This window comes from Bubalus bubalis, chromosome 15 (genome assembly GCF_019923935.1).
Source record: "Bubalus bubalis isolate 160015118507 breed Murrah chromosome 15, NDDB_SH_1, whole genome shotgun sequence".
NCBI classification, from domain to species: Eukaryota; Metazoa; Chordata; class Mammalia; order Artiodactyla; family Bovidae; genus Bubalus; species Bubalus bubalis.
Window position 1 is genome coordinate 17,034,483 of NC_059171.1, and position 12,328 is coordinate 17,046,810.

At 36.6% G+C, this 12,328-nt stretch overlaps 1 protein-coding gene across 26 annotated transcripts in view; it reads left to right on the forward strand.

Annotated features, from left to right (window-relative positions):
• Positions 1–12,328, forward strand: part of VPS13B (vacuolar protein sorting 13 homolog B) — an 848,142-nt gene that overhangs the window by 37,684 nt on the left and 798,130 nt on the right. For 25 of the 26 annotated variants that reach the window (XM_044928327.2, XM_025264772.3, XM_025264773.3 and 22 more), the window contains exon 3: positions 5,616–5,759. The exons of the other annotated variant lie outside the window; for it this stretch is intronic. In XM_044928327.2, the coding sequence (XP_044784262.2) occupies positions 5,616–5,759 (144 nt within the window). The remainder of the gene's footprint in view (positions 1–5,615; positions 5,760–12,328) is intronic. 26 annotated transcript variants of the gene reach the window in all.

The window sequence follows — 12,328 nt, forward strand, 5'->3', positions numbered from 1 at the left end:
CCTGCATTTGAGCATCCTCAAAGATAGTCTCTATTAACTACTTTTGTAAACTTTTCATGTTTCACAATGTTTAGTTGAAAACTGGACATTTTGCATAATATATTGTAGCAATTCTGCATTCTAATTTCTTGCCTCTGGGGATATTTGTTGTTGCTGTTGGCTTGTTGTTCAGTGACTTGCCTGGGCTAAGTTTGTGGTGTCTGTTTTCCCCTGTAGTATGTGATCTCTGATGACTGTGCTCAGTTTTCTTTTTTCTCTCTCCATTCTTTCTGTTTTTAGGCTTGGATTTCTAGGGATTACCCCTGGATCACTATAACTGAGTCATCTGCCAGTGATTGGCTAGAGGTTGTTAGAACTTTTGAACCAATAAGGCTTCTTCTCTTTGGTATGGGACATACACATGTACTAGATATGCTTTCAGGAGTTTACAGATCTGATCCATATGTTTACAAGGCTTCTTGGTCAGCCATGAATGAGTAGATTATTAAGGGTCTCTCCAACGTTGCCCAAGTAAGCACAACCTGGCACATACATACAGCTTCCCAGGTTACCAGGAATAATGGGGTCAGAGCAAGGCCATCCTTGGCTTTCTTGTTCTCTTGATTACTCTGATAATTTTCTGGCTGGTCTGCTGTTCTTTTTCTTGCACCAACTGGTTCATGACTTCAGGGTAGCCTTCCCTCATTGCCCCTGAGATTTCTGTTTTTTTTTTTCAAATAACTTTGTCCAGTTTTTTCACTGCTTTTTGGGGAGAGAATTTGCCAGCCTTCTAACTTAGAATTCTTGAAGTCCTGTTTTAAAGTTATTTTTATTTTGTGGTAAAAATGGAGATAGCATAAAATTTACCATCCTAACCATTTTTAAGTGGGCAGTCGTGTTTACTATATATACATTATTGTTCAGATTTCTAGAACTTTCCATCTTCTAACACTTAAGCTGTGTACCAACGAAACTGCTGCTGCTGCTAAGTTGCTTCAGTCGTGTCCGACTCTTTGTGACCCCATAGACAGCAGCCCACCAGGCTCCCCATCCCTGGGATTCTCCAGGCAAGAATACTGGAGTGGGTTGCCATTTCCTTCTCCAATACATGAAAGTGAAAAGTGAAAGCAAAGTTGCTTAGTCGTTTCTGACTCTTAGCAACCCCATGGACCGTAGCCCACCAGGCTCCTCCGTCCATGGGATTTTCCAGGCAAGAGTACTGGAGTGGGGTGCCATTGCCTTCTCCAACCACGAAACTACAGCTTCCCGTTTCTCTCCCCCCCTGGCCACCACTGTTCTACTTCTGTGTCTAAGAATTTGACTACTTTATGTACCTTTCGTAAGTGAAGTTAGACAATATGTGTCTTTTTGTGACTGGCTTATTTCACTTAGCAGGATGTCCTTGAGGTTCATTATATGTTGTAGGATGTAACAGAATTTCCTTTTTAAAGACTAAGTAATATCTTATCATATGTATATACCACATTTTCTTTATCCTTATCTTTCAGTGGACATCAGATTGTAGTAACCTCTTGACTATTGTGAATAATGCTGCAAAAAACATGGTTGTACAAGTATGTTTTCAAGATCCTGCTTTTGGTTTCTTTTTATTGTGTACTCAGAACTGAGATTGCTGGATTATATGGCAATTCTGTTTTTCATTGTTTGAATAATCTCCGTACTGTTTTCTATAGTGGTTGTACCATTTTACCTTTTCAGCAACAGTGCACAAGGTTTACACATTCTTTATATACTTACCACACATTACTTTCTGTGGTGGTGGGGTTTTTTTTTGTTTGTTTTTGTTCTTTTTTTTTTTTTTTTTGATAGGGGCCCTGCTAACAGATGTGAGATGATATGTCATTATGGTTTTTAATTTAATTGATTTATGGCTGCAGTGGGTCTTCGTTGCTGAATGCTGCTTTCTCTGGTTGAGGCAAGAGTAGTGGCGGCTGCTCTCGTTGCAGTGTGTGGGCTCCTCATTTGGGTGGCTTTTCTTTTTGCAGCATACGAGCTCAGTAGTTGTGGTGCATGGGCTTAGTTTCACTGCAGCATGTGGAGTCTTCTCGGACCAGGGATGAAACTCCTGTCTCCTTCATTGGCAGGCAGATTTTTAACCATTGGACCACCAGGGAAATCTGCCATTGTGGGTTTTTTAAAAAATAATTTCATTTATTTGTTTTATTTTTGCCTTTGCTGGGTCTTTGTTGCTACTCAGGCTTTTGTCTAGTTGGGGCGAGTGGAGGCTACTCTTCAGTAGTGGTGCACAGCCTTCTCATTGCAGTGGCTTTTCTTGTTGCAGAGCACAAGGTTTAGGGCACATGGGCTTCAGTAGTTGTGGCACGTGGGTTTAGTTGCTGCTTGGTCTGTGACATCTTTCCGGACCAGGAATCAAATCCGTGTCTCCTGCATTGGCAGGTGGATTCTTTACCACTGAATCAGCAGGGAAGCCCTGTCATTCTGGTTTTGATTTGTGTTTCTCTGATTAATGATGGTGAGCATTTTTTCCTCTTTGTTGGCCTTTTGTCTGTGTTCTTTTGAAAATTGATATTCAAGTCAATTTCCCATTTTTAAAATTTGGTTATTTTTTTGTTGTTGAGTTGCTGTAGTTCTTTATGTCGTCTAGATTTTAAACCCTTCTCAGATAGTTTCTGTTTCTCTCATATGATTGCCTTTCTGTTTTGCTGAGTGTTTTCTTTGCTTTCTGGAGGTTTTTAGGTTTGATATAGTCCTATTCATCTATTTTTGCTTTTGGGCCCTGTTACATTCATTTTTAAAGTATCCCTTTTTTTCCTGTGAGGATATTTTGTAATAGTCTTTCTACAGTGTGATTTATGAGAGCTGTTCATAAATAGTGAATTGTGCAGCCATAGATATTCTGTTTTAGGGATGCATTGTTTTCCTGAGTAGTTCCAAGTAAATAAAATATTTTTAAGTCATACAGTATATTTTAAGAATGAAAAAGAATGAAAAGAAAATCATTTCTTTGGGCTACCTTAGGATCACCCACTTGTTTTAACAGTCAACATTTTCTTTTGCCTTTTATAAGGCATAAATGTTCCCATTTGTTTATCACAGCAACTCTGAGATGAGGAAATGGAAATGATCTTGCTTATAGTGAGTTGATTAATAAGTGAACTTCAGTTGGATTACCAGCATGGGCCATGTGATTCAAAATTCCATGTTTTAATATAGAATATTGCCCTTTATGTTAACATTCAATTAGTCATTCAGATAAGATTAGTAGTATTCTGGTGATAACAAGGTCTTGAGTTTGGTTTAGGTGTCTTTTAACTTCTAAGAAAATCCAATTTCCCCATAGATTGCAAGTTTTGGTAGTCATTTCACGAATGTATCATTGTTATACACCTCAGGGGTAGAGATGGAAATGTCATTGAAACATTATCTAGATGAATGTATAACCAATGGAAATGTACTCATTGCTCATAAAGGAAGTTAGGTGTAGTGTAGTTTTATTAAGAGCAAGGGCTCTGGCATAATAATTTCCAGTTTTGAGTCATGGCTCTCTAAGATGAGTTTTTTTGAAAGTTATTTGACCTTTCTGTGCCTCAGATTTTGGAAATGTCATTGAAACATTATCCAAATGAATGTATAACCAATGGAAGTGTACTCGTTGCTTGTAAAGGAAGTTAGATGCAGTGTAGTTTTGTTAAGAACAAGGGCTCTGGCATAATAATTTCCAGTTTTGAATCATGTCTCTCTAAGATGAGTTATTTTTGAAAGTTATTTGACCTTTCTGTGCCTCAGATTTTTTTTTTAATCTATAAAGTGGGTATAATAGTATTTACTTTTTGGGGTTCCTGCTGCTGCCACTGCTGCTAAGTCGCTTCAGTCGTGTCCGACTCTGTGCGACCCCATAGATGGCAGCCCACCAGGCTCCCCTGTCCCTGGGATTCTCCAGGCAAGAACACTGGAGTGGGTTGCCATTACCTTCTCCAATGCATGAAAGTGAAAAGTGAAAGGGAAGTTGATCAGTTGTGTCTGACTCTTCGTGACCCCATGGACCACAGCCTACCAGGCTCCTCCATCCATGGGATTTTCCAGGCAAGAGTACTGGAGTGGGGTGCCATTGCCTTCTCCGACAAAGATTAAATATTGCATGTGAGTAAAGTACTTAAAACCATGCCTGGTGTACAGTAAGTGCTCATTAACATGGTATTCATTATAGACAGTGATCAAAATATAATCTCTCCCATTGATCAATGCTTAGAGAAATTACTGCATCTTTAAAATTAATGAAATATTTAGAACTGTTTAAAAAATTGTGACATTCTGTTAGAATAGTAGAAATATCAATAGATTTTTTGTATTCTGCTCTTTAATAAGCTTGTTGAAGACATAAAAGAGGCTTATACATTTGTAGTAATAGATAGTGTCTTTATATTGATGGCCTCTGAGGAAGACAGTGTCCTAAGTACTTTATGTAAATTAATTGATTTAATCCCCAAACACACTACTATTATCCATTAGATAAAGAAACTGAGATGCAGAGATGTAGTACAAGTTGCCTCTTGTCATTGTGCTAGTAAGTAGCAGGTGTAGGATTAGATCCACTTGTGCTGGTTCCAGATTTATTGGTCTTAACCATTTTGCTGTACTGTCTGTATATGTATGTTTAGCTACACTGCTGTGTTGCTAAACCAAGGTGGATACTTCTTGGATGAAGGAACAGCTTAATATTTATTTTAACTTTCACAAATAGTTACAATAATGTGACTGAAATACAGTTCAAATGCAATTTATTATTACTTTTTTTTTTTTTTTTTTTTGGTTTATAACATTTTATCTGAAGGTGAAATGATTTAGTATAAAGTGGTTGTGGTAACCTTTGTGTTTTCATTTCTAACCTTTTTAATAATGAAACAGTTATAAAACATTTAAAATTTATGATCATATAGTTTCTAGGTATAATCTTTAGGTAAAGTTCAAGACTTTTTTTTTTCGAAGTTGATCAGTGTTTATTTTGTCAGGTCATTCTCCTTTCTTTAATTAAGTTCCCCTCTTTCATCTTGCCTTAAAATCCTGTTCTGTTATCATTTCCATTTAGCAAAATAAGAAATAGAGGCCTTAACAGGTTAAGTGCCTTATTAAATGTAACTTGCACAATACGTTTTTGTAGCTCATCAGTAACTATAATTTAGCAAGTTATTTGATGCTGCTTTTTGATGAACAGTAATTCCCCGAATTTTTTTTTTGTAATATGATGAAATTTATTGCTTTTTATATTTTTTTAAATTGGAGGGTAATTGCTTTATAATGTTGTGTTGGTTTCTGCTGTACAGCAGTGTAACCCAGCTCTAAGTATATATCTGTATCCTCTCTGTCTGGAGTTTCCCTCCCACCCCACTGCATCGTCCCCCATCCCAGCCCTCTCGGGCATCACAGCGCACTGAGCCGAGTTCCCAGTGCTGCACAGTGGCGCCCCGCCAGCTAGCGGTTTTGCAGATGGTAGTACATGCATGTCAGCGCTACTCTCTCACTCAGTTCATCCCACCCTCCCTAGAATATTTTTGTGTTGGAAATTTTGTTTCTCTTTTCACAAAGTATTTTGGATATTAGAATGAAAAAAAAAATTAAGCTCTTACTAAACTTTATTTAATGTTTTGTGTTTTAAGGAATTGAAATTACCATTCACTTTTTTAAGTGGACATATTCATGAACTGAGGATCCATGTACCATGGACAAAACTGGGTTCAGAACCAGTGGTAATTACCATCAATACAATGGAATGCATTTTGAAACTTAAAGATGGAATACAGGTAAGATTATTGAACCTACTTGTTTATGTTAACCAATTAAAATACTTTATTTTGGGGGGCTGTTCTGGGTCTTCATTGCTGTGAGTCAGCTTTCTTTAGTTGTGGCGAGCTGGGGCTACTCTCTAGTTGTGGGGAACAGGCTTCTCATTGTGACGGGCTTCTTTTGTTGTGGAGCCCAGGCCCTAGGGTGTGTGGCCTCCAGCAGTTGCAGCTCCTGGGCTCTAGAGCACAGGCTCAGTAGTTGTGGTGCGTGAGCTTAGTTGCTCAGCTGCCTATGGGATCTTACTGGATCAGAGGTCGAAACTGTGTCTCCTGCATTGTTAGGCAGATTCTTTACCACTGAGCCACCAGAGAAGCCCTGACCAATTTAATAGTTATTAGTAATTGTTATTTCTTTAACTTTTAGAATAGGCCAGCTTTTACATAAACTAATCTTAGCTTATACACTTAACTTTTTTGTTTTTGGCTTCGCTGGGTCTTTGTTGCAGGCTCAGCAGTTGTGCCACGTGGGCTTAGTTGTCCTGTGCCATGTAGACCTTAGTTCCCCCATCAGGGATTGAATATACATCCCCTGCACTGGAAGGCAGACTCAATCACCAGGGAGGTTCCACACTTAATTTTTTTTTTTAACATAACTATGAAAGTAACATAATTAATTGCAAAAGGGTTTCCTTAAATTTGGATAAAACATCCTAGCAGTTATTTTCATATTAATCTTACTTAATCTAGTTAGAGCCTTAGTAGGGATTATGCTTGTTGCTTAGTACCTATATCTATAAGAAATGGGGCCTGATTGTGTTCAATTTTTAGGTGAAGGTTTTTGAACTTTCAGAGGATCTGTATGATTTTTATTTCCTTACATGACATTTCTAAATGAGATGAAATGTTTTAAAGTTATATTTTGAGAAGATGAAAATATATTGAATTTACCTTCATACCAAATTTCACTGTATCTTTGAAATTTTGTCATTAGAAACTGATGTTTTGGACTTACTTCTTGTCTGACCCATGTTACATTTCATTTTTTTTTTTAATTAAGGTATAATACTGATTTTAAGGAGTTTGTATGAAAAATCTTCTAATTTAGGAAACAAACAGGTTTGGACAGCAGGATGTTGTGATGGATTTTTCCACTTTTATCCTGTATAAAAGCAGTGTCATAGTCTTTCATTTTTATGACTTATTCCTTAGCCCATATTTAATTTTCAGTTTTAAGGAAGGGTTTCTAGAACCAAGTGAATTGATGAGTATTGTTAAATTTTAATCTCTGTGAAATGAGTTAAGGCTATTTATAAATTGGTAAGATCATTTCCTTCTTGAAGTAGATGACTTTGAGTGTCATATGAACTCACTGGGCTCAAACTTTTTTAAATCTCTTAATTCTGAACCTTTATTTTCCATTTCAACTTAACTAGTGTAAATTCCTGGAAATGAGTGTATCAGTGCCGTACTCTCATTAAAATTTATTTTGTGAACTTTAAATATTTGAGATATTGATGTGGGAATCTGTAGATAGTTATGGGCAACAAAATTTTATTTTACATTTATATTTAGTAATACTTAAATGGTTTTTAATCATTATGTTCTTGAAATTTAATTTTTTTAAGAAGTCTGGACTTTGTTATACCACCCATGCGGTGTTCTATATTAAGTGGAAAAAAAAATCCAGACACTTAAGTATTTTTTCAATGGGAAGGTGGAACTTTCAAGGCCAGATGTCCCATAAGAAACACATTTTAAAAGAGGCAAATTACAACTAATTATAGAGGTTTCAGTAAAAGATTTGTAACACATGACTTAGCGTAACCTAGAACTAATATTTGATATTGGACCATGCATATGGCTACTGCAGGAATGATCAGATTTCCTGCTTGTGTGGTATTTGAGACTTGAATTTTGTGGTGTGTACAGCAAAAGGTCAAGTGTCATGAGTGTAAACCACTCTCAAAACAAGTATTTTTTACAGATGTTTAAAATTTTGAGCTTGAAGGGATTTTTGAAAATTGCAGTTGACATTTGGACAAATTATTCAGCAGTGTGCACCCCTGGAGAGTTATGCTTCAGTTTATACTGGTGATTAGAATTATTATTATTTTTTTTTTTAACTGTACCTTGAAGTATGCAGGATCTTAGTTGCCCAACCAGAGATCGAACCCTGGCCATCTGCAGTGGAAACACAAGACTCTTAACCACTGGACCACCAGGAACGTCCCTGGTGTTAATTTTTTAGTGAAATTATTATAGAGGAAACATTTTAAAATAGTTTATTTTCCTATTTTAAGCTTTGATTAGTATAATAGGAAATTAAGTTAAAAAATCATATATGTACTAGTAAAATTGAGTAAGCCCATATTTGACTTATATTATTTCTAATTATTACAAATGCATAATGAAGAAAATACTTACTTTCTAAATAAAATTAACATAGGATAGTAGGTAAAATGAAGGGGCCTTTTAGAGTTACAGATATGAACTGCTGAAAATACTATTAATATATGAGAAAGTAGTAAAATTTGAAAGAAACCTGAGGTTTATTTAGAAATCATTATAAAAATATTGCTAAATTTCTTGATAAAAAGGCATGTGCAGTTTGTAAAGTTCAATTAAATTCTAACATTTGTTGATTTTATTTTAACCTGTCAGTGCACTGAAAAGCATTGTAAGATATGTAATCTCTGCAAACTACTTAGGAAAAAAGATTTGTAATTGTGACTCCAGTGGTAGTTATACTGCCTTAACATGTCTCTGATCATTTTTAATTACAGAGGTTTTTTTTTGATGTGAAGGTGACTTAAGTTGTGTGTTAGGTCAAGTCATCTTGATGTTCACTCTGAATTACTTTAATATATTGATATTTCACTTAGAAAGCATTATTTGTTATTCACGCTGAGAGACAGGTCTGTGTTAGTTATACTCACCTTTAGATCCTGCAGACTTGAACTGTTTTTATTTTTCTTTTTTGGACTCAAGACACAGAATTTGATTCATGATACATCATCACTAGTGATCCAGGTCTGATTTGTTTATTTAGCTATTTTTGTCCACTCTAGTCTAGTCTAAAAAATACGTGTGGAACCAGCATACAGCTCAAGGTTGAAAACCTTACCAGTAATTTACATTGAATGGCACCCCACTCCAGTACTCTTGCCTGGAAAATCCCATGGATGGAGGAGCCTGGTGGGCTACACAGTCCATGGGGTTGCACAGAGTCGGACACGACTGAGCGACTTCACTTTCACTTTTCACTTTCATGCACTGGAGAAGGAAATGGCAACCCACTCCAGTGTTCTTGCCTGGAGAATCCCAGGGACGGGGGAGCCTGGTGGGCTGCCGTCTGTGGGGTCGCACAGAGTCGGACACGACGGAAGTGATTTAGCAGCAGCAGCAGCATATGCTCCTCTTCTTTTGCATATTCTTGTTTATCTTCTATGGATCTCATCTGTAAAATAGGACAAGACTTGCTACATAGTTCCTTTATTTGATTGTGTATGTTTTCTCTGTTCATTGTGTTTATAATAAAAAAAACCTCCTTCAGTGTAAGGTGAGTAGTCTGTTTTTAAAGTACTTCTTTATTCTGCTCTTTGTGCCACCTAGAAAGTAAAATCTCAAAATCTTTTGACCTGTTAAATGTAACCATTTGCAAGGTGTTTATATAAGTGATACTTGCTATTCCTAAAAGAAAAATTAAAAAAAAAAATCTTCTGAACCTAAATCAAACTTTTAAGGTACCATTTAAAGCGAGATAAAGAACTAGGATTTTGGTTAATGTATATGCTTTTAAATCCTGGTTAGTGCTTGGAGTTGCAGAGCAATCTTGCCTGTTCTTGTTCCTTGAATGTTTTGATGCAGTGGACATTGGTTATTGGCTTACATAGTTGCTAAGAGAATAGAGGAGTATCATATCCTGTCCTTGAAGCCTGTGCACTATTAGGCTAGAGGAGGTTTTGGTAAGTCTGTTAACAATATTTACATGTCTTTTTTTTTTTTTTAAATACTCTAATTCTCTTATCTGAAGCTAGTTTAATCTGGTTGACTGCTGCCATGGTTTGAATGTCCTCTCAAAATTCATTTGTTGACATCCTAATCCCTAAAGATAGTGGTATATTAACAGGTAGGGCCTTCGAAAATCATGACAGTGGAGACCTCATGAATTCAGTTAGTGCTTTTTAAAAGAGGTTTTAGAGAGATCGCTACCCCTTCTGCTATATGAGGACACAGTGACAACCAGATAAAGGGCCCTCACCAGACCATGTTGGCACTGTGACCTTAGACTTCCTAGCCTATGAGAAGTATGAGAAATAAATTTCTGTTTTTTAGCTACCCAGTCAGTGGTGTTCTGTTGCTGCTGCTGCTGCTGCTAAGTCGCTTCAGTCATGTCCAACTCTGTGCGACCCCACAGATGGCAGCCCACCAGGCTCCCCCGTCCCTGGGATTCTCCAGGCAAGAACACTGGAGTGGGTTGCCATTTCCTTCTCCAGTGCATGAAAGTGAAAAGTGAAAGTGAAGTCGCTCAGTCGTGTCCAACTGTTAGCGACCCCATGGACTGTGTAGCCCACCAGGCTCCTCCGCCCATGGGATTTTCCAGGCAAGAGTACTGGAGTGGGGTGCCATTTACAGCAGCCCAAATGGACTAACACAATTACCTTTTCAGAAATTAAGGAAAAACAGAATTGCTGACTCAGGTTGGAGAATTTGTGGTACTATTACTGATTCCCTCACTTGCGCTGCTATAGGTTAGTGATGGTGGTGATGTTGATAGCAGATAGTATAGTTCAGATTCTGTCTGTAGATTCTTTCTATGAAAAATGAGGCAGAGTTCCCTATAAATGATGGGTAGCATCTTTACTTCCACTGGGGAATCCCTTTATGTTGGGTGTATAAATATTTACATATGTTACATATTCTTGTTGGATTGACCCCTTATCACTAGGTAATGCCCTTTTTTCTAATTACCACCTTTGTTTTAAAGTCTGTTTTGTCTGATAAAAGCATAACTACCCTCGCTTGCTTTTTGTTTCCATTTACATGGAATAGCTTTTTTCATCCCTTCACTTTCAGTTTGTGTGTGTCTTATATTTGAAGTGAATTTCTTGTAGGCAGCATATCGTTAGGTCTTGTTTTTTATCCTTTCAACACTATTTCTTGTGATTGGAGAATTTAGTCCATTTACATTTGAATGCCATTTTGTTAGTTTTTTTCTGGCTGTTTTGTAGTTTTTCCTTTTTTTTCTACCTCTTCATTTGTGATTTGAATACTTCCTTTCAGTTCTTTCCCTGGTGGCTCAGACGGTAAAGCGTCTGTCTACAATGCAGGAGACCTAGGTTCCATCCCTGGGTCGGGAAGATCCCCTGGAGAAGGAAATGGCAATCCACTCCAGTACTATTGCCTGGAAAATCCCATGGACAGAGGAGCCTGATAGGCTACAGTCCATGGGGTGGCAAAGAGTTGGACATGACTGAGTGACTTCACTTTCCTTTTCCTTTCATTTTTCCTGTATCTGCTATAGGTTTTTGCTTTGTGGTTACCATGAGTCTTGTATATAACAGCATATGTTTATAACAACCTGTTTTAAGTTGATAACATGTGTTTGAGTACATTCTAAAGCACTACCTTTTACCTACCCTCATGTTATAAGTTTTTGATGTCGCATTTTACATCTTTTTATCTTGTGTATCCCTCAACTTAATTATTCTAGTTATAGTGATCTTTTTACTACTTTTGTCTTTTAACCTTCATACATTACAGCTTTATAGGTAATTAACCCACTACATTTACTGTATTTGTACTATACTATATTTGTACTGTATTTACCTTTACCAGTGAGATTTATACTTTCATGTGTATTTTTTAATTTAATTATTTTTATTTGAACTATAACTTGCAGTGTTAGTTTCAGATGGACAATATAGTGATTCAGTATTTTTGTATGTTACAGAAAGATCACAGGATGAGTCTCAACTATCTGTCACTGTACAGAGTTTTTACAATATTACTGATTATATACCCTATGCTGTACATTATATCCCCTTGATTTATTTTATAACTAGAAATCTATACCTCTTAATCTATCTCACCTTCTTTCCCCCAAATCCCTCCCCTCTGGCAGTCATCTGTTTGTTCTCTGTATTTATGCATCTGTTTCAATTTTATTATATTTGTTAATTTGTTGTGTTTTTGGATTCCACATGTAAGTGAAATTGTATGGTGTTTATCTTTCTCTGATTTATTTCATTTAGCATAATGCCTTCTAGGTCTGTCTGTCTTGGCATTTGGCAAGATTTCTTTTTTTTTATGGCTGAGTAATATTTCATTGTGTGTGTATATATGTTTGTATATACTACATTTTCTATATCCATTCATTTTTTTGATGGACACTTAGGTTTCTTCCATATCTTGGCCATTGGAAATAATGTTGCAGTGAACACAGGGGTGCATATATTATTTCAAATTAGTGTTTTGTTTTCTTTGGAAAACTATTCTTCTTTGGAAGAGTGGACTTGCTGGATCATATGGTAGTTTAATATTTTGAGGAACCTTCTTTTTGTTTTCTGTGATGGGTGTATCAGCTA